At 39.0% G+C, this 23,287-nt stretch overlaps 1 protein-coding gene and 1 long non-coding RNA gene across 3 annotated transcripts; one reads left to right on the forward strand and one right to left on the reverse strand.

The window, feature by feature from the left end:
• Positions 1 to 610: 610 nt before the first annotated feature.
• Positions 611 to 18,844, forward strand: LOC131677459 (NADH dehydrogenase [ubiquinone] 1 subunit C2-like). Its single transcript, XM_058957295.1, has 3 exons — positions 611 to 861; positions 922 to 1,065; positions 18,652 to 18,844. The coding sequence occupies exons 1-3, from the start codon at positions 711 to 713 to the stop codon at positions 18,699 to 18,701; spliced, it is 345 nt and encodes a 114-aa protein (XP_058813278.1). The 5' UTR covers positions 611 to 710; the 3' UTR covers positions 18,702 to 18,844.
• On the reverse strand, positions 4,315 to 5,533 carry LOC131677463 (uncharacterized). Of its 2 annotated transcripts, none has more exons than XR_009303355.1 (3): positions 5,187 to 5,533; positions 4,738 to 4,918; positions 4,315 to 4,684 (listed from the first exon to the last, which is right to left on the reverse strand). It is a non-coding gene; the product is annotated as an uncharacterized LOC131677463 (long non-coding RNA). The 2 variants fall into 2 exon arrangements; XR_009303356.1 differs by having other exon boundaries at positions 4,738 to 5,355; positions 5,416 to 5,529.
• Positions 18,845 to 23,287: the final 4,443 nt, after the last annotated feature.

The following is a 23,287-nucleotide window of genomic DNA, read 5'->3' on the forward strand; positions in this document are numbered from 1 at the left end:
TGGAGGGATATCAGACTTTTGTATAAAATATATACCATAATCCTCCAATGCGCCAAAATTTTTTTTTGGCATAATAGCTAAGTGCCAGATTAGGCGTTCGCTGCCATTTTGTTCACATGGTATCTGCTAGTGGGTCGAAATTAACACTGGATACTTGAAATGAGTGTGCCTAGAGTATGACGTTTAGTATGGTGCTTTGCGCAGGGTTGCTTTTTTGTTTTAATGCTGGAAGCGTTGTCCAAATTTCATTCCGCATACGTTAGTGACTAGAAGGAAATTTTGTTCTTATCACTAGGCGACGTGACTGTGAGAATAAGGCCACTGAACTCAAATTTCGAGTAGTTTTGAATGAGCGTGCAGGTATATTTCTCAAATGTCTTCACATTTCAAAAAAAATGTCTTCATTTGTCTTTGGATTCTGAATAGGTTTTTGATTTTGAATCAGAAATAAGCAAGACATCCAAAATTTGTCTTGAAAATGAACAACCTGTCTTCACAGTCTTTCAAATGTCTTCAAAATGAAAACTGCTTCACAGGTACATCTGGCATCGCTGCTTACCATAATATAATATACTGTGGGACAAGGGTTGTCAAATTATACTATCAATATTTTATTTTTCGTTCAGTTTCAGTGACAGTCGAAAAGTTCATAATAATTTTTTGTTTGCCTTTGGAGTTGTGGAATCGTGTAACAGAGCAGGTTCGCAAGTATGTCCGGCGGAAAATCACCAATCGAGCTACTATCGGGAACTTTCACCAAGTCATGGCTACACGATAAGTGGGCACCTGGAGCAGGAAGTGCGTTCGGATTTCTTGCAGCGTGCTACGTTAACTGGGGCACCGGTCGCCCGATTTTAAGTGGTAAGTTATGATGTAATAACTGCGAAGAAAAATGTTCTAAACATTGATTGCTTCTGCTAGGTATCCAGAAACATATCATTGCAGCGGTGTCCCTAGGAGCACTCGCAATGACCGTCGACAAGTGGAGAAACGAATACCTGGCCGAAAAGGACGCAACTTTGCGGCACTACATTGAATTGCATCCAGAGGATTTCCCCACTCCTGGTATGTACTTTTCTACCGTATGAATGGGGGTGGTTATTTATGATATTTTAGACTCACTAAAAAGGGATCGTAAGCACTTTGCGAAGGGGAATGGCCTGCAGCTATTATAGTGTGTCCCACCCCACATTTATGGCTCACTTTATTTTTTCAGGATAACATTTTGAAGCAGAATATGTACTAACGTTTCAATATGCGGTCCCGTTTCAAAAATTTCAGTTGAGGAATTTTCCCAGTTTTGAAATGCGAATATCTTCCATTCTACTGATCAAAATGGCAAGATTTGTACACTATCTGATCAGAAATTTGTGCACGTATTAAATTTCGGAATTAGTGTGACTACCATAAATAAATCAAAAAAAGGATTTTTAGAAAATCCTTCGAAAACAGCGAGGAAACTGCGAAATTTGCAAGCATATCTCACGCAGAGGCGTCAAAAAGGAGCATGTAAGCGTTTCATTACATACGGGAATGTTATTTATACAGGTCATGCGAGCTTGTTTTGTATCAGTAGGCGCTCGCTTACCACACGAGCAACATGCTGACTGAATTGTCCGGACGATACAATGAGCGGTATCATGTTTGCGTTCCCATACCAAGCGTCATCGCAAGGTTCTTTGTGATAAAATCCAAGGAATCCGCTATTCGGCGTTTAGCTCGTCGTGGTGGTGTAAAACGCATCTCCGATTTAATCTACGAATGCTGATGGTGTGTAGGAAAATGTCTTCCGAGATGTGACCTACACTGAACACGCCAAGCGCAAAACCGAAATGGATGTCGTCTATACTCTGAAGCGGCAGGGAGTATTTTGTATAGATATGGAAGTTGAAAAGCTAGAACTCACTTGCATCATTATAAAAAGGCCCTTTTCAGGGCCACCAAAATAATTTCAAAGAATAAGTCTGCGTTTTCTGTTTCATGGACTGTTTCTCCCTGGAGAGAAATTTGGGTTAAACCCTAAATTATGATTTATTTCAGTACTCAAATTGCAAATATAACCTGAAACAAACTGGAGTGAAGTGGAAAACATTTTTACTAGGCGCATTCAAAAAAGGTTTCAATTCTCAAACATTTCACCAAGGTGCCGTGTTACATTACTCTCTCTACCCTTAGTGTTCGATAATCTCCGAATTGTAAACACAATTTCAATTTTGTTCTTTATCAAAAAAGGATGAAAAGGACGGTTTTTACAACAGCATTTCTTGAGCGTTTTTTCAAAACGTCATATCTGCAATGAGTTACTCTCTGTTTATGCTTTCTCTTTCGATTTTTACGGCGTCACTATAACACTTTTCACTTATTTTACAGTACAGATCGAAAGACGGTGGTTTTAGCTAGCATATTATGCAAAGAGCTGAGGGATAAATGTTAAAGTGACCGAATTATTAACAGAAGAGAAAGTAAACAAAGAGAGTAACTCATTGCAGATATGACGTTTTGAAAAAACGCTCAAGATTTCTTTGGTAAGTCTCAGCGTTCGATTTATGCTTTCTCTTCGGTCTTGTTGGGCAGCAGTACGGCTTGGATATTTGGCAACACACCGCTCTGAGCAATGGTCACTCCGGAGAGCAGTTTGTTCAACACTTCGTCGTTACGAATCGCCAGCTGCTAAAGACGTGGGATAATTCGTCTTTTTGTTGCCACGGGCAGCATTTCCTACCAATTCCAACACTTCAGCAGCAAGGTTTTTTTACAGTTGAACGGGCGCTCGGACACGTTCAGCATAGTTTGCTTTCCACAGTAGACGATGAATTCGGCCCACGGCAAATTGAAGACAGGCGCGATTCGAGCGGACTTTGTCTTTCCTTTAACTTTGCCACCTTCGTTCGTAATACTAAAATAGAGCGAACATTGTAACGTTCCGGGCAAAAAGCCCGTCTTTATGTACCCGCTTTGATGTGTATCGACCAACGAAGAACACATATTGAGGACAACACAAAACAGGACGAGCTTACACGCTTACCAGCCGTTACCTAATTTTGGGTAGAATCCTACCCAAAATGGACTAAAGTGCATCTCCTCACTTTTGGGTAACAAGCTTTGAACTTAAATTTTGGGTAGTGTGAGGACTACCCAAAGTTTGGGTTACAGATAACCCATGCGTTGGGTACAGAGCGGGTAACCCAAAGTTTAAGTAACGATGGAATAACCCAAAATTTGAGTAACGAGCGGATAACCCAACATTTGAGTACTGAGCGGATAACCCAAAATTTGAGTACTGAGCGGATAACCGAAAATTTGAGTACTGAGCAGATAACCCAAAATTTGAGTAAAGAGCGGATAACCCAAAGTTTGAGTACTGAGCGCATAACCCAACATTTATAACGAGCGGATAATCCAAAATTTCGGTAACGTTCGGGTAACCGAAAATTTAGGCTTATATGGAGGCTTGGCATTCGCACTAAGAACAACCATCAATATGGGTATCATTTGAAAAGTAGCCATTCGTAGAAGCTGTAAATTGATTATTAGCGCCATTTTGAAATCCAAGATGGCGGCTTCCGGTTACCATAAAACACTTGAAACTACCATAAATATGGGTGTCATTTGAAAGGTAGTAATTAGTAGAACATAAAAATCGATGATTGATGCCATTTTGAAATCCAAGATGGCGGCTTCCGGTTACCACAAAACACTGAAAACCACCGTCAATATGATGGTCATTTGAAAGGTAGTAATTGTTAGAAGGCGAAAATTGATGATTGACGCCATTTTGAAATCCAAGATGGCGGCTTCCCGTTACCACAAAACACTGAAAACCATCATCAATATGGGTGTCATTTGAAAGGTAGTAATTAGTAGAAGATAAAAATCGATGACTGGTGCCATTTTGAAATCCAAGATGGCGGCTTCCGGTTACCACAAAACACTGAAAACCACCATCAATATGAGGGTCATTTGAAAGGTAGTAATTGTTAGAAGGCGAAAATTGATGATTGGCGCCATTTTGAAATCCAAGATGGCGGCTTCCTGTTACCATAAAACACTGAAAACCATCATCAATATGGGTGTCATTTGAAAGGTAGTAATTAGTAGAAGATAAAAATCGATGATTGGTGCCATTTTGAAATCCAAGATGGCGCCTTCCGGTTACCACAAAACACTGAAAACCACCATCAATATGAGGGTCATTTGAAAGATAGTAATTAGTAGAAAGTGAAAATTGATGATTGGCGTCATTTTGAAATCCAAGATGGCGGCTGGTAACAAAACACTTAAAACCACCATTAATATGGGTGGATACCCCTCAGGTTTAAGAACAATTATTCACTAGTGGTCTATCCCCCATACGCTTGCTCATATGTCAGTGGCGCCATAATTACAAATGTGGACACAGTCCCAACTACAAATATATTTGAAATGAATTAATCATCAACAAAAAACAAAAAAAAATGAATGCACAATTAAAATACTTGTCTCTTAGACAGCCAGAATTCTATATTATATTCCAGCCGGTATGACTAAAGTCAAATGGAATTGTAGTGGCTCGGAGCTCGGGTAAGCTACAGTCTTGTTCAAATGTTCCGTATTGATCGATGTATCTGAAGTCAATAACCGAGATGACGTTGTTTCACCGGTGTTGACTATTGGAAGCCTTAGTTTGACATGACTGAATAGTTTTCTGCAAAAAATGTTATATATACGTTATACCACAACCGATCATCTTAACCATACCTGAAGTCACCACGCAGATGCGAGGTCATCTAAACGCAACCAAGGCCCATAGCAACAGGTGGAATATCGAAACAAGCCACGCGGCTCGCTACCAACGAGTTGACGATCCACGAGGCAGCACGTCGAAGCTACGTGAACGGAATCGAACGACAGCAAGGAGTGCAGAGGCAGCAGAAATAATCTATAAAATGTGGTAGAAATTAAATTAGTCTTATGGCGCTTTCGTTTTTTCTTGGTGCTACACCGGTGTAATGCAAAAAAAGAGATAAACTGATTACCCTCAGGTTTGAATGAGTGTAGCACCGACTACACTGGTGCGGTGCAGAGTCAAAAACGAAAACGCCATTAGTTTATCTTCCAGTGTATCCACAAGTAATAGTGAATAAATGTCGTTTCCACGCCCACGATAACAACTTATATTACATGCAAAACTGTTCTTATTTACTTACCAAATATTTTGAGGAGAAAAATTTCTTCAACTATTTAGCTAAAAGCAACAAACTGCAGAGCGAAAATATACATCTCTGATCTCTTAGAAAAAACGGGTGGTGGAGCAAAAGCAAGAGCTGGTAGCTGTTTTCCGTTCGTTGGCAACAAAAAGTGCAACTCGATCATCATCTACAAAATGAAACGTGTCAGATTTTTAATGTTTAGTTTGTGTAATTTTGCAACATTTACCCTTTAGATAGATTTAATAGGTGTTTGAAACAAGACGACCTAAAATGCACGGAATAAATTCTTCGATGCCGCACGCATTAGTCTTTAGATTCGGAGTCACAGAACCGAATCAATTTTTCAACCCTGGGGGTAATGATGATAATGCTTTAAATATACGATTGGATTAATAGAATTAAATTACAGGACTAGATTAAAAATAATAAATATCCTTACATATCCAACTGCTCCGGACAACGATGCGAGGATACCAAAATTTGTTTATATTTCTTTAACCGTATCCAGGCCTGCGTTGATGATTTTCGTTTTCTCAAAACACTCAAAAGAAATATCAAACTGGGACGTCATCAAGCGGTAAGTGCGGTCAAATCTGAAGGGACATGAGCCACTAATTATAAAAGTATAAAATGTGCCACTATTTGCTATAACTTATTCGTACGATTTACGTTTTGCCTTTCTCAATAGAAAACTGCTCTGAAAACCGTCTTTTAAACGGAGACCCGGAGGCCCGAGTGACATATACCATTCGATTCAATCCGTCAATTCTGTGTGTGTATGTGACCACAATCTCACTCACTTTTCTCAGAGATGGCTGAACCGATTTTCATAAACTTAGTCTCAAATGAAAGATACAACATTCCTATAGGCTGCTATTGAGTTTATAATGGATCCGACTTCCGGTTCCGGAATTGCAGAGTGAAGAGTACGATTACGCAGACAATGTCGATTTTCAAAATTCTGTAATGTATAAAGGTGAAAACTTTTTCAAAATGGTGCCACATCTACTTAGATTTGTAGTACTAGGTCACTAACAGCCATTAAAAGTCTCTTTGGTCACATTGGCCACCATCGTCGGTTCCGGAAGCCCCGGCGGAAGTATCCAAATTCAGAATTACAGTCTCATTTGTTTCCCGGAGATTCGACCAAACTTAGTCTCAAATGAAAGGTGTTTTATTCCCGTAAATGGCTATTAAATTTCATCTCGATCCGATTTCCGATTCCAGAGTTATGGGTTGTGGGGTGCGGTCACTAAGCAAAATGTGTTTCAAATCGAATATTCTAGGGGAATTGACCATTAGAAGGTAGAAATTGAGCAGCTTCTAGCGCTGCGAGGGAAGCTCCTATCTTTATGAAAGAAAGATTTCGTGTTTCTTAACCTCACTTTTTTCAAGGAAAAATAGTATTGAAACCCTGCATGCACTAGAAAAACTTTGGACATGAAAGGGTTAAAAGCAATAGATAGATGATTTGAAAAAAGGAAGAGCGTCAGTATGACGATTTCCATTTCACCGAATGCTAGTTTACGAAATGGATGATTCTAGAAACATAGTTATCGAAGTACTTAGAAATATAGGGAAGACCCAATATTATCAGCCACCGCCCGGTCTGCGTGGCAAGCAGAAAGTTAGCAAAAGTTGAACAAAGCGAAATTGATGCTGACAGAGTTTCTGCGAGCATTTTGCGCGATTTGTGCGAGAATTCTGGCAACGAATTCGCTCAAATGCAACAACCGTTTCTGACAGAAGCGGTTAAACCAACCGATGCTGCTCACTTTTATCCAGAATCGAGCCAGAAATGTACGGCCAAGATCTCTGTACGGTTCCTGCCACATCTTTGTCAGATGTTTTGTTCGATTCGTGCTAAATTCTACCAGGTAGGAATTGCCAGGATCTTTACACAGTTTATATCCGAGTTACGCCAGGGTTTAGCTCGGTTCCTGTCAAAATTTGCCAGAAAACGCGAGCGAAACCGAGTTCGTCCTAGCTCAACTAACGCGACAGGATTCGCGCAGAAATCTGACAGGGCTGCCAAACCAAGACTTCCAGAAATCTAGCAGAGCGGTCTCTGCCAGAAAATGTACTCACTGGGCGATATTGTCTGTGCCTGATTCAGTCTACCCCCGATTTTGTCAGTGTATTGACCCCATTCTGTCACCTCTCACATGAAAATTCGTTTGATGGGCTCTATCAAACAAACCAAGTCAATCGTCTTAGATTTCAAAATGGCGCCAATCGTCGATTTATGGCTTCTACTAATCAATACCTTTCAAATGACAACCATATTGATAATGGTTTTTGATGTTTTGTGGTAACCGGAAGCCGCCATCTTGGATTTCAAATGGCTTCAATCGTCAATTTTCGCCTTCTACTAATTACTACCTTTCCAATGACATCCATATTAATGGTGATTTACGGTGTTTTGTGATAACCGAAAGCGGCCATCTTGGTTTTCCAAATGGAACCAATTTTCGCCTTCTAATAACTACCTTTCGAATGACACCCATATTGGTGGTGATTTTCAGTGTTTTGTGGCAACCGGAAGCCGCCATATTTGATTTTGGAATGGCGCCAATCATTAATTTTTGCCTTCTACTGAACACTACCATTTAATTGACACCCATATTGATGATGGTTTTCAATGTTTTGTAGTAACCGGAAGCCGCCATAATTGAACTCAAAATGGCGCCAATTATCAATTTTTGCCATCTACTAATTACTACCTTTCAAATGACACCCATGCTGATTTTCGTTTTCAGTGTTTTGTGATAATTGGAATCCACCATCTTGGATTTTTAAATGGCTCCAACCATCATTTTTTGCCTTCTACTAAACACTACCTTTCAAATGACATCTATATTAACGCCATCTTGAATTTCAAAAAAACGCCTATCATCAATTTACGTCATTCGGAAACTTCCCAACTACTATTATCCAAAAGGAAATGTTACCCGAAAATTAAAAAAAAAATCTGAATGTAAACGCAACACTTTTTGGTTCTAATCACTTACATTTTTTAGGCGAGAATTTGTTCACTTTTTTCCATCTTACGGTGACCGTCGTCACTCAAAATGATTATTGGAATCGCTCTGCCAGGTGACTTCTGTCACCTTAGGTGACTATAGTCACCTAAGTGACTGCGGTGATCGCTTTTTCGCTCTCACCTCACCAAACTAGGTGAGGTGACGCGTCATAACGGTGAGAATACATTATTCTTTTTTTTTTTTTAATTTTTACCTTTTTTCATTAAACCTTTAGTAACATTACCTTTGTTATTTTCAATCAATTTCGACCTTTTATCATTCAACATTTCGTCATATCTTTTAGAATTACCCCGTTTACTAAATTCACACCGCTTGAGGTTTTTGCCTGCTTTTGATCAATAGACTAAAATTAGAATTGTTGCAGCCTGGAACATTTGGTATATAATTGCCAAACTGTATCACGTTGTAGCTGCTATTGTTACTCATTACTTTAACCTGCGTGTGTCAGGAGCAACAAATGTCAATCTAATGGGCCCATCATATGTAAGAGCGAGAAAATATTTAATCACCGCTAGCCGCTGCCATTACCCTCTAGTAGTTATATTCTATTTTAACTCTAGCGATATGCATTTCAGACATTTCCAAAAAATATGAATCATCAACGTCCCATCATGAGTTCAATGTGTCTTTCGAGGTCCGATCGGGTTTCGGAATGATGCGGTGGCCGCTATTTGAATGATATGAGCAACTCAACATGAACCCACAATCAAAAAATTAACAACGTTTCAGTACTCACCGACTCATGTTTTAGATCCAGCGCTAATTGCTTTATCCTAACTTTCTAACCTGAAATAAATTAATCATTAATTTTAATTGAAATTATTGCATTATGCATTATAATTACCATTCTTTTCCAGAGCCACTTCATGCAATTTTATTCACAACAATAACAATGGCTGTCAAAAACATTACCTACTACTTTGTTTGAAATGGGCTACCCAAAATATAAGTACAAAGCGATGAACTTGAATTTGAGTAGACATCATTATTCAATTCCTACCCAACACGAAGTTCACAGCGACCAACTCAAATTATGGGTAATCGCCATGTTCAAATTTCTACCTAATTTTGGGTTGCCCATGTATAAACTTCCCAGTGAGCAAATTTAACCCAAAAAATAGGTAACTTTGATTTTCAGTGTACATTGTGCTGTAGTGAGGTATAAAAACTCAGCATGCTGTTGCTCACGTTCAGTTCGTTTGCAGCATCGTAACGGTACGTCGGTCGAAATGTCTCCGAAAGCCAGTGGAAGGGCCGATAAGAAATCTGGCCTGACTCATTACAACAAGCGCTTGACAATAACCTCCCGCGAAATTCAAACCGCCGTCCGTTTGCTGCTGTCACAGAAGAGTTGGCCAAGCACGCCGTCTCAGATGGCACCAAAGCCGTTACCATATACACCAGCTACAAGTAAATTCCGAACACTGCCACTGCCACTGCCTATCAATTTATCGACAAAGAATCGAATTGAAGTTTTGTTATTACAAGCATCAGAAAGTGGCTTGCCAAGAGCGTTGGATGGTGAGTGAGCCACTTGTGAACAATATAGTCGCTTTCACGTAGAATGACAAAAAAGTTATTTGTGTGATTTGTAGACAGTTTAGTGTAATGATTCAATTTACAAAAATCGAACGTTTTCTAACGTTTTAATATGGCTCCGTTTCAAAATTTTCTTTTCCAGCATTTCCTGCCGGGAAATGTTTTTTTGGTGGGTAAATTTGCTCGATAGAAATGCAGTTCGCCGATTGACCCATTCAGATTCGCAATTTCAATTTTATTCTTTATCAAAAATGTGTGATCGTCATGAAAAGGACGATTTTTACAGCAATATGTATTTCATTTGCGATTTTCAGCGTTCGATTTATAAATGGGGGGGGGGAAGGGGAGGAGTTGCTTCTCTAATCTTCCGGTCATCACATCGCATGCTTTGGTATACTTAGTATGTATAACAAGCATGAAGATGTGACACAAGGTGCCAAGAGCGCACTAAAATCCTGTCAATCCTATTTCTCATTGGATTGTCTGCTCTAAATATATCACCAGGGGACCATTCATAAATGATGTTGGATATTGACAATAGGGAAGAGCGTCACGTAACGAGATAAAAAAAACTAAAAATGAATTTTAAACGTATCAGCGGATCAGGGATAAAAAAACATACAACATTGTTTATGAAGGGCCCCCAAACAAAGAATATTCCATAACGAATATCACGTAACATCGGTGACAGAGCATTGGGATCAAGGCCAAGTCCCCCCTGGGTCGTGCAAAACTGAGAAGCAACATCAATTTAGGCACAGATAGCAGACGTCCATTTATTTTCATTTTGTTTTGTTTTGTCTTTTCATTTGTTTCTCCTGCTACGATGTATGCGGGAGAGCGGGACGGCCAAGGAAACGGAAAGACAGTGGCCCAAACAGATCAGGAATAGGAGGGAGGACTGCGAACAGGGAAACCGACAACAGAGGAGAAATCGTTTATTTATTTATTATAGCTACGATACTAATCACAATTGTTTTGCTTTTCTTGTTTCGTTTCAGCAAACCAAAATCTATACGGACTAGCACATACGAACAGTTAGGCTTTGTAGGTTCTCATCTTGAGAAATGACAATGACACTGTACGAGATGGCGCTGGGCATGTGGCCTTCGACTGGCATGGTCCATTCTCATTGATTCGGAAGTCTTCTTGGCTGGTTGGTAGATATGTGCTCCTACTTGCAAGTTGATCAATTCGCTTGGGTGGGGGACATGTGGATCCTACTAGTGGTCGACTCTTTTGATCGTGAGTATGAGGCTAGTTCAGGAAAGGAGTGCAGGACTGGCACCTAAGAGATAGTTAATTATTCAGGACTTGTTCTTATGATTACTAAACTCGACCAAGCACACCGGCTCTCAGAAATGATAAGCAACCCTTTCGGGTCGGTGTGGTCTATTCGAGTCGAACCAGGCGGACATTCGGTTCGAGCAAACTTTATGGTTAATAGTGGATAAATATTTCTTACGCCTTTATTGGCAGAGATTCTTTTTGCGAAATCCTAAAATACCTTCACTGGTATAGCTACTCAGGAAAATAATAATAGAACAATTAAGCGTTTGCCTGGTCCATAATGTAATGAATATGTATATCAGGTATGGGAAAAATACAATCGAAATTCATTCCATAGTATTCGTTCACTGATATATCTCACCCTCCCATTCGCTATTTATGTCTCACAATGTATGAGTGAGAGAGTGTTCACCTTAGCTTGTCACATAATTCATTCTTGAACTCAGTGGTGAGGTATTGTAACGAGTTCGTTCATTCGCATTCAGATCGGCTCCCATTCTCTCTGCAAATTTTCGGAATGACATTTGGAAGTGAGTGACTCAGATTGGAATATTGTTGTTTTGACTTGCGAGACACTCGATGATCGAATAATTGATTGAATCGATTCAGTCCTCATCTAGTTCAATCAGTTCGTTTTGTTTGCCGTTAATCTGGTACCTGATCAAAGCAAGTAAAAACAGATAAGTAGTCAAAATTAAAATATACCGAGTTGCTAAAAATTATTGCAGTATGAAGCGCTCAAATCCCACGCAGAAATCCATATTATTGCAAATTATCAGTGAGCAGGATGGCAAATACAAATGTGTTGCAGAAAACAAATGCGCCTACGAACAGGCAGTTCTGAATGCCGGCAATTTCAAACGACATGTTCAAGCCTATCATCCTGTCGTGTATGATAGGCTAGGGTTGTCATCACCTGCAACTAATGTTGCTGAGTTAGTGGCAACCAAAAAGAAACAGAAAAAACTCGTTGTCGAATCAGACAAAAAAAAGTAATTCTGGGTACTTTGATGTTGCTCACAGAAAATAATTTGCCATACAGCTTTTTCGAGATGTCTGCTTACAAAATTCTACTTGGGCCCCTGTACGACGCAGCTGGTATTACAGTCAACAGGAAGACCATTTCAGATCTTATCAATAAAAGCTCGAAGCTCGCACGTAGCTGGATAAAAAAAGAAATGGCCAAAAAGCTGATAAGCCTAAAAATCGACAGCGCTTCTCGTGGAAACCGACATGTATTTGGTATTAATGCACAATACTATTATGACGGGAAAGTTGTAATTCGGAATCTTGGTGAGTTGATTTTTTTTTTTTAAATTCTAGAAGTTTAAAGTCTAGTTAGACATCTAAGTCCTTCAAATCCGTTGATTTGGGAGACTTATTTTAGCTGATCTAACCATTTTTCGTACTATTTGGAATTTCATTACATTATCTAAAATACCGTTCATTCAATGCCGCGTAACATAAACTAATGGTCTAAATTCTATTAATTATTTAAGCTGTTCAAGAAATGCACTGCCGACAAACAAAAGAAAACCTGAAAGACGTAATAATGCACGTTATGAAGGAATATGGTGTTGACATGAAGCAGGTGTACTCCATTGCCCACGACAATGGGAGTAATATGGTGGCGACCGTGAAATTGTTGAAAGAAATGTTAGAGAAATCAGCCCTAGAAAAAAGCCCATCAATCAACTTGCTCGTGGCTAATGAAGAAGTGCGTCGCATTTTTGAGTTACCTGATGATACATGCGATATTACCAGTGACGACGAATTATCTACAGATGAACATAGCATCGGATCAGATGACTCATTGGAAGGAGATGATTTCTCTGATGGCAAACAAGGGGATGTACATTTGATAACACTAGATGACGAGGACACTTTTTGTAAAATCGAGGAAATTCTTGACAGTACAAGATGCGCTGCTCATACAGCTCAGTTAGCTGTATGGGACATATTAAAACCCTACAAAGAACGCATCGCTAAGATCCAAAAAATGGTGGTGAAACTACGGCATCGTGAATATCACCACACTTTTAGAACACACGATGCTCATCTACCTCCTATCGCCAACGACACGAGGTGGAATGGAAAATTTCTCATGATGACATCACTCCTTAAACAACGCCAGTTTTTCAATTTGTTGAAAACTAGCTATCCTGAAACAGGTACTAAACTAATGTGTAATATTTAATTTATTTGTGATCAACGTTCATATAACTTTTTGTGATTATTTTTCAACGTTCTGTATATTTGTATTACACAATTTCTTTGGTTTTGTATATACAATTAAAAATATGAAGTGTATGTCTTATACATAGTTAATTTTTTTGTAGACTTCACTCAACATTGGTCGTTTATTGAAAACATTTGTGAGGCTTTAGAACCAGCTTTCATTCTTACACTTAAGCTGCAGAAAAGGCATTGTCCGCTGTCAGACTTCTACGTATATTGGTTGCAGTGCCAATCACAATTGGATAAATTGAAATCAAACATTCTCGCAAAACGGCTGTTGAATGCATTTAAAACTCGAGCAAACAAACTTACCAGTTCTTTGCAGTTCAAAGCGTGCTTGTATTTGGATCCAAGATTCAATTTTTTAGGTTCCAAGCGCATCTCAACAGAGGATAAAGATAAGATCCAGGTAAGAATTACGTTACAAATTGTAATTGCACGTAACCTGAAGCTAGTAAATGAAATATGGAGGTAATAAATCTCACTACGTCATTTAATGACAACTTTAAATCTGGGCGAATTATTTCGTTAAACTGTTTTTCTATAAAACTTGCAGAAATTTCTGCTCCAGCTATATCATCGGCTTGATGAAATTGAAGGGGTGGCAACTGAGCCTGCTCCATCTACATCTGCTAGTGAGCCACAAGACGACTTGGATTTGTACCTTTCTGCCTTTTTCGAAGAAGACGACATTCCGATGGGAGTATCACATTCCATAGATGAATCAGTTCTCTCTCAGATTAAAGAGCTGGAATTACAAGAAAAAGTGCCAATAATTCAACTTGCAGATGGATCTAAGACAAGCACTCAATTCAACATACTTACGTACTGGGAATCACGGAAGATTACGTCTCCTATTCTTTACCGTTTGGCGATGGTAATTTTGGCGGCACCTTCTACTCAGGTTTCTGTCGAGAGGGCCTTCAGTGGTCTTAAACTAATTCTCACAGATCATCGAATGCGACTGACTGAGAAATCAGTGGAGGATTTGCTTGTCCTCAAACTCAATTCTGATTTATTGGAGAAAGTTTCCGAAAGTTTGAGTACCGACAATACATTTTAAGCCAAGATTGAGTTATTTTTGTTTGTTTGCTTTACGTACGTTGGACTGTATTCTACGAATTACACTGAAATATATTTATATAAAAATGATCTTAGATAATATGCCTTTCATTGCCCAATAAACCATATCTACTTCTCGGCATTTTATGAAAAAATAAGGAAAAGGTTTGAAATAAGTCGGGATAAGTGTGTTAATTCAAGGAGCACACTCAATTACCAAAGGCAGCAAAATTGGGAGTCTACCAAGGGCCCCAGAAGACCACGCAACTTCACTGGCTATATGCATTTCAATCTGCTTCTTCTAAGGCCTTTGAGTGGCTCATTCAAATACATTTACGATACCTTTGTAGACTTTGGAACCATACCAAGAACGATTCGTCGATTCCACTGTAATCAATCCTGTCATGTAACCATTGCACTTTGGGACAAATTAAAATTGAATACCAAGTACAGTCGTCCTGCATGGTCAAGTAAGGCCGATGGCATGCTGACGAGAAATCCGAAACACTAGTTGTAAGTGAAACGAATGCATCTTAATTGTACCAGTATAGAGCGTGTCAAGAACGTGCAATCCCATTAAACACAAAGTGTGTGCCGGCCTCATGGGTATCAGTCTTTTTTACACTTCGTTTGATAGACGTTACGAGGTCTGACAGAGCCACAGCAAACATTTGGAGTATCTAGACGTTTATTGTTTGACGTTCCGGAACAACTGCATGGATATTCCAACGCGCTTGTGATTTTTTGTAAGGAAAACTTCCAAAGTAAAGTTTAACGGTATTTTATCGTCATTGAAGATGATCAGATAAAACATGTTTTAGCCAGGCGCATACTTCATTGACGTTTTGAGGAAGTTTACAATCTTTCAAAATTCGCCTGCGGTCATCCAAAAACTTGCATATCGATGTGTATTTTCCGCTTATCCTTTCGAGACCGTATTTATGGATTTATTTTTTTGCTGCTTTCTGTGGTAGAAAGAGAAAGTTCAGAAGGATACTGTTCAGACCATGTAGAGGAGAATACTTCAAATGAATTGATAGGAAAATATATACTCTAAGAATTCCGGATGTGATTCAAGCTATTCTGTAAAATAGAAGGAAAGCGAGTTATTACCAAGATACGCGATTACCGGTATTGGAAAATATATTCCCAGGTTTTTTGCAACTTCTTTCGAAGACCTCCTGGACGTTCGCTACTATGCATCAAAATTTGCAGGTGTATCTTGCTTTTGACGGGACACTGTGACCATGAAACCTCAGCTTCCTCCAGCAGTAGAAAAACTTGCCAAAAATCCTTCAAATCCTGCACAATTAAAAATATGATCCTGTTCTGACAAGTGTTGAATTGAAAATGAATAGTCTATCGAAGTCAGGGCTTGCCTCGATCGAGCAATAAATCTTAAAGTGGTAACTACATGCTGTTTCTCAGTATTATTACAAATAGCAACACTTTTTTGCCCGATGGCATACTGAAAAAAGGATGAGAAGAGCAAAAGAAAAAATTGATTTATGCTGAACTGATTGGAATGAATCATAGAGTGCATTCGATGAATGAATGCAGTTTGACTCATTCATGATTCAATTCCTCCCTATTCTGCAGACGTTCAGCTCATTTCTAAAATAGATTAAATCGCTCACAACCAGTGAGTGTTCATTCATTGATCGAATTGTAGAAACATGGTGATGTAGAGAAGATTCATCGCAGTCTCTCACGATTCGTCGTTTCACGCTCACTATGCTGATTGTGAGTGGCTGAACCAAGGATGAATGGTTATCAGGTGCAATCAAACGAATGAGTGAATTTTCCCATACCTGATGTATATTGACTAGAACAGGGATAATCGAGTTATGTTATAAGATAGAGAAGAAACAGCACAGTTGAAGGAAAAGTATTTGCGAGTAAGGACTAATACTGCTAGTATGTTTACCGTTTCAATTAATAGTCGATTGATCTGCTTCGGAACTAGCAGACAAAAAGGAGATTAGGAAGAGACAGAAGCGGATTCAATGCAAAACGACGTTACACGCTCTGAACTTGCGCCAAATAGTTTGTATGTAAGTATGAAATTCGCGGACATCACGGCTGACTGCGATCTCTAATTTACTTAACAGTCGATTGATCCGCTTCTGATCTAGGGGATCAGGAAGAAAATAGAAGCGGAATCAATGCGAAGTTTTAATTGCATCACTGACGACTTAGCACGCGTTGTTAGGAGCAGGATACATTGGACCAGACAAAATAGAACGAACAGTTAGGCTTTGTAGGTCCTCATCTTGACAGAGTCTAGATGGGCAGATGAACGTCTGCCAGGGTGTGGGCTGAGAAATGACAATGACAATATGTATTTCATTTGCGATTTTCAGCGTTCGATTTATAATGTTTCAAAGATTTTCTTCCATTTAATTCCACTATGTTTTTATAGTTAGATGCACTTGCACTTTACTATTTAACAGATACCGGTATTTCGATTACTACTTGTAATCTTCTTCAGTGTTTGTATCAGTCTATAGAAGAAGATTACAAGTAGTAATCGAAATACCGGTATCTGTTAAATAGTGAAGTGCAAGTGCAGCTAACTATAAAAACATAGTGGAATTAAATGGAAGAAAATCTTTGAAACATTACGTACATTCCACTAAGACCTCCGTTCGCGTATATATTGCTCGATTTATGTTTTCTTTTCGGTCTTCTTGGGCAGCACTACTGATTGGATGTTTTGCAACACACTACCTTGTCACATGTTTGTTCAACTTTTCGTTGTTACGAATCGCCAGCTGCTGAAGACGTGGGATAATTCGTCTTTTTGTTGTCACGGGCAGCATTTGCTTCCAATTTTAACACTTTAACAGCAAGGTATTCCATTACAGCTACTAAGTAAACGGCACGCGTTCAACACAATTGCTTCGAAGAATACATATTGAGGACAACACAAAAAAGGACGAGCTTACATTGTGCTGCTGTCGGGTATAAAACTAACATGCTGCTCAATATCAGTTCGTTTGTATCGTCGTACCATATACGTCGATCTAAATGTTTCCGAACATTATCAAAGGAAGCGGCCGTCCGTTTGCACCTGTCAGAAAAGTTCGCCAAGCACGCCGTCTCAGATGGCACAAATACACCAGCTCCAAGTAAATTCCGAATACTGCCCAAAAACAAAAGGCCCTTTTCAGGGCCACCATTAGTCAACAAAGAATCGAATTGAAATTTTGTTATTACAAGCATCTCAAAGTGGCTTGCGAAGAGCGTTGGATAGTAAGTGAGCCACTCGTGAACAATATCGTCGGCATGTCGTAGAATGGCACAAAATAAAAAGTTATCATTTGTGTGATTTGTTGACAGTTTCGTGTAATGATTCAATTTCAAATAACATTCATTTAATGCTCTTTTTAGGATTACCATATGATGATAAATATGTTCGAATATTTTAGATTTCGATGTACGTGTATCGATATTTCGGTATTTCCATTAGAAATAACGAAATAACTGCTTTTAATACAACTTATCAGAAGATAGTCAAAATTGTAGCATTTGTATAACCAGTCTAAAGTGTATTCTACTTCACTCCGGTTATGTCTCTGACATTACCCACCCATCTTTTTTAAATTGGTAACTAAAAAGTTGCTAAACACTTTCGATTTATTTTTATTGTTTGAAAGCAATTTATGTTTAGATAAAACTACGCAATTTGCTAGAATATTAGATTAGTGTTTTCTGATCCGCCTTCGAGCTAGGACGATGGGATCAAGACTCCTTGGGAATGAAGTCTCCTTAGTATCCCCAACTACTAGAATACTAGAGATTTCCTCGCGTTACGTAGTTACATGCCTATTGTAATGAGCCTGTAATGCAATCATTTTCAATACAGGGTAACTGAACGGACCTGTTTTCGTGAAATTATAAGAGAAATTATCAAAATGGGCTAGAACTGACCTGCGGTCAAAGCAGGATTTAAAGCTTCTGTAGTGTAGCTCTAAATTCTGTGTTAACCGTCCCTTTTTTCTCTTAACGTGGATACTGGCATAATTTCACAAATTTAGGCCATTCACGTATTTTACGACATAAAAGTTTGCCGTTATCACAATCTGGTCCAGCCAGTATCTCAAAATTTTGATCTCAATGGCGGTTGAGCTATATTTTATTTTTGTTCACGTCATGGTAATTCCTTTTTTTCGATACAGTATATCCGTTTCAGATATGTAGCATTTACCAAAACTAGTTTTGGATTCTTTCGATACGTTCAATCTGCTCTAGCTTTTCCTTATCATCTTTCTTTTTTCTACTTTCAGAGCGCAAACGGTTTGCTGATGTCTTCGAGTATTGGCAGCCCATTCGCTAGGAACCAGTTTTTTTCTCATTTCATAGAAAGCGCCGCACGCCGATGTCGATAGAATAGTGTTTATCCCCTGAACATAGAGGAACTGTTGCAAACAAGTGAGGTCAATAAAAATTGTATAAACCAAATAAACTTTTATGCGCGAAGGTGACTTAACGATTATCCGAACATGACCCGATCCTCACACGGCAATTCCAAAACGTATTGTGCTAGTCCCAAAAACCGGATTCGGTGTACTTTGAAATCAAAGCCCATCTCCGTGCGTACGACTTTTGCGTGTCATCTGCGTTGCGTACACACGGTTGCTTACTTCTGGAAATCTATGGCTATACCCAACAGGCAGAAGATCAAGTTCATCAACCTTTTCCCGGCCATCTCTCCGGTCTCGTGAGGCCTATAGGGATGGCTTTTGAAAAGAAAACGATGAGCTCGCCCGTTTAAAGCACGTAAGCATAAACAGCCTTACGTCGCGTATAAATGTTGTGAAACTTGGACGAAAAAGATTCATAGCATAAATAGGGAACTGAAGGAACGGAAGGGAAGAGCTCTTGCGGCAGGCCCTCAACTGCTCTGCCAGCTTCCTAGGATTTAAAGTTTAATCAACTTTCGTCTAGGCCTACTCTCGGTGGAACAGCACCAGCCACTAATCGATTCCTTCTTGTTTGCGTTTTCGCATTATTGGGGGCAGCAAGCGAGCCTGATGATGGTAGGCTGGTGATGGATGATTATTATAAAATAAATAGATTTTGTTTGGAAGTTTGGGAACGGGCGGGATACGTGTATGTCAAATGATGGGTGATTGAAGGCTACTGATCGATCTGGTCCCTTTTTACAATTTTTTAACTGATTGGGTACGAATTTTAAAATATCATACTCGTATTCATTAGGGCATACAAACTTTGTAAATTTTCCTGTTCCATGTTCAAATATCGACCACATTGAAGATAATCGCGTTTTGCTTTCTGTTCGCATTACTCATTGCCCGTTCGCCTAGGTTTTTTTTTCAACAGTTTGTTTTGTTTTCAATTCTTCCTCTGATTCTATCCACGCATACTGTCTGCTAGCTGTTTTCAAATGCTTCCAAAAAGAACATTTACCGACAATAATTGCAAGAAATTAAATACCCCCCTCTTTAAAGATTGCGTACAGGAGATTTGACGGGAAATAAGAAGCATGGAAAAGAGCGATGCTCCCAACTACGCGTGCGTTTCGTACCGCTTGGTGCGTGGAAAGGGTGTTGACCCTTATTTCAATACACTAAAAAGTATAACCTATAGCATTCCCACATCAAAATACAACCGTACAAGAGCAAGTGGTACAGGCTCGCGTGGATATTGATAGTGGAAACAATAATCTTTTTCTTTCTGCTGGCTTAAGAAATATACGGTTTCAAGTTATACAAAGCAAATACAGTAGCAAGCATATTTTTTTAGTGAACATCAGGATTGCTGTTTGATATTGTTACTCGTTTGGTTAACCTTTCCGAAGATCAGCTATTCTCAAGCTGTGGTCCGCGGACCCCTTGGGGGTCTTGATGTAGTAGATAGGGGTCCGCGATGAAGAATTTCTTTTCCAGGTACATAAGGGAATTTCAAGAACTTTTTTCGTAACAGACCCTGGATGATTTCAAGGGGGTCTGGTATACAAAACAGGTAGAGAACCGCTGTGTATCTAAAATCAATTGGTTCGATAAATCAATGCCAATGGATCGTGCCATTCTATAGGGTGACCATACCCAAGCAACCAGAAGTTCGGATTATACTTAAAAAGCACACTTTAAAGTTCTTAGCGAACCTTCAAGCTGCTTAAGCTTCAATGGAACTTGAAAGCTGCTTAAGCCGCTATTAAAACATAAAACGTATTGCGAAATTACTTAAAACGGGAAGCCAGAGTTTTTAATAGTAGAGTTGCGTAAAGAGGATTGGCAACATTGGACCAATCATTGGTCTTTTTTAAATTTTGGCAACCTTTTATTTTTAGTTAAATTTCAAATGACTTAACCCGAACGCTTCAGTTAGAAGTTAACTTTGCGCATTTAAAAATTTAAAAAGTTAAGTGTTTAGTTTTATTTTGTAAAAATCAGTACGATAAATAACATCGTATAAAGAATTTAAGCTTTTTCCGGTTCTCAACTGATCCGCAACTAAGAACGAAATGCATTGATTTTTGCCGCTTGCCGTCTGATTGGGGTGTGACAAAAAACAGTCGAATTTGCAGCGTAAGATAAATTTGAAACAGGTACATATGTATAAATTTGTCAAAATTTTAGCTGCACTTTAACTATGAGAAATACCTTCATATTTCCACTGTCGGTGGAAGAGCTGTTCCGGTGTTTAAAATAGTGCCAAATTTCAATATCAGTGAACATATATTTTTTTAATAATTGTCATTAAGCAAAATATTAACATTATTTAAATGTTAATATTACATCATTGAATTTTTCTCATAATTATAATCACATAATAACGATACTCCCCACGCATTCGAGCATTGTTATTCTTCGTGTCCGATAGGTAGACGTTTTGAGTGTTCAATAGGTAGATTTGCTTCAGTCTTTGCGCAACTGTTCTACACCACCATCAGCGAAGGTTTCCTGCTGTTGTTGGAGTAATCGGCAATCCTGAATTGAGTGGATGAGACGAAATGTTTTGAGATCATCTGCGCAGTTTTTAGCACTAAATACACGTCATTGAAGTAAAGCATAAACAGCATCGGTCTCAAGTTGCTTCCCTGCGCTATTCTTGATGTACAAAAAAACTATCACATATCACAATCTCCAACGACAACCATTATTTCTAGATCTGAGATCTCCATTTTGTCGATTGTTATATGAAAAACGGTTTAAATAATATCAGTTTGAGCACCATATTCCATACTTCCTGTAATGTAAAATGGTAGACTCGGCAGGCTAGTCGTTGTTTAGCGTTCAGGCTTGAAGATATGTTAATCGTGGATTAGGTACTGCTTATTCCACGATAGTTATGAATGTTTCGTATTTTTTTTCTTTTTATGGATCAGAAACACGTTCGCGGATTTCCAATAAGCAAAATATAAAAAATATTTTAAGCTCACAGAAGAAAAACCAGGATAAATCAAGCATTTTCTTCGACTTCCCAGGACACCAGGATAGTCAGCGAAAAACAAGGATATATCCTGGGAAACCGTTTCCTACACTCAATAACATCCTCCTCGATATCTGGTCCAATAACTGAAATGTTGGGGTTGGAAGTACTCAAATATGGAGATATCATGCCGTAAAAATGCATCACAGTTTATCGTCGTTGACACTAAAGGTAATTTTTTCCACATCGTCTGAGATGATGTTTCGTCACCATTGAATGTATCTGTATACAATTGTAAGGGTGTTGTGTTCTTCGTTCCTCGATACAGTCTACAGATTCACCAGAAGCCTTCCCTTTTTGATCTGGAACATAGTCTGAGCTTGACTTTTCTACACGTGTCAGTAAGGTTTTTATGAGCATCCAACTGATCGAAGGTACTTTTTAGCAGCGTTCGTCGTTAGACTGGTCAACTCTTGATATCTTCCTCCTTGATCGGAATGGTATCAGACCAACTGATAACAATAACGTTCAGCATGTTCAACATGTTTAACCAGAAGATATGTAGGATGTTCTGGTTTAACCACTAAAATCGTCAATATTATTGATTAAAAGATGATTTTTAAGAGTGTTATGAGCGTGGGTATCCTCTTCCAGCATTTTTTTTGTTGCTTGCCATAGCTTTGATGATTGTCTCCCCAGCCGATCGTTTTTTTTCTTAATTTTTTTTTGTGTAACTAACCAAGGATCCCAATGTACGCATATTTTTCGTTCGGGTTTCGTAAAGACGCAAATGTTCTGGACAGCTATCAGTTTCCAGTTCACCAAGCTCTACGTCGTTTTCCAACGCTAGTTGAATCTCCGCCCACGAAATATCTATAAGCCCGCACAGTGGCGTAGCCAGAAATTTGGTTTGGAGGGGTTTTTTCAAAAATGTTGGTGGGTCTATTGATGACATTTAATCTGTAGGCCGCGATCGACTGGGTACTAGCGTGTTCTGCAGTAATAGCGAAATGGGGTGGTGTGAGCGGGCATGGGCGCTATAAACCTACCGTAGGCAGAACCAAATACCTGTCGCAGGTGTCAGTTATGTTGGGTGACGGACTACGAGACACGTTAGGTCAAGTTCAACGAGTGGCCCAAAAACACCACTTTAGTAACAATAAAGCAGAAAAGGATGAGCTGAAAACTCGCAACTTCGAAACCGTAGCATTGGAAGAGCTTTGATAGGGGGCCGTACACAAATGACGTAGCTTTTTTTCGGAGATTTTTGACCCCTCCCTCCCCCCTCGTAGCATTTGGTCACAAAATTCTAACCTCCCCCTCGTAAATAACGTAGCATTTACCTACCCCCTCCCCCTCGTCCCATGCAAAGCACCCGGGTGATGAAAAAAAATTACATGTTTTTCAATTATTTTAAATACATGTCCTTTCAAAATGTTTGACGACTTTTATCAACATTTTCATTATAACAGCAAAATGCGTGCAAAATAAGCCCATTTCATCACAAATATTGTGTTGATAGTTTTG

Source organism: Topomyia yanbarensis, chromosome 1, assembly GCF_030247195.1.
Source record: "Topomyia yanbarensis strain Yona2022 chromosome 1, ASM3024719v1, whole genome shotgun sequence".
NCBI lineage: Eukaryota > Metazoa > Arthropoda > Insecta > Diptera > Culicidae > Topomyia > Topomyia yanbarensis.

Excerpts from the sequence above, each read along its gene's own strand:
- LOC131677459 (XM_058957295.1), top strand. The coding sequence starts at position 711 with ATGTCCGGCGGAAAATCACCAATCGAGCTACTATCGGGAACTTTCACC. Across the intron at positions 862-921 it reads CGGTCGCCCGATTTTAAGTG|GTATCCAGAAACATATCATT; the intron begins GTAAGTTATGAT and ends TGCTTCTGCTAG. Across the intron at positions 1,066-18,651 it reads AGAGGATTTCCCCACTCCTG|AGCGCAAACGGTTTGCTGAT; the intron begins GTATGTACTTTT and ends TTCTACTTTCAG.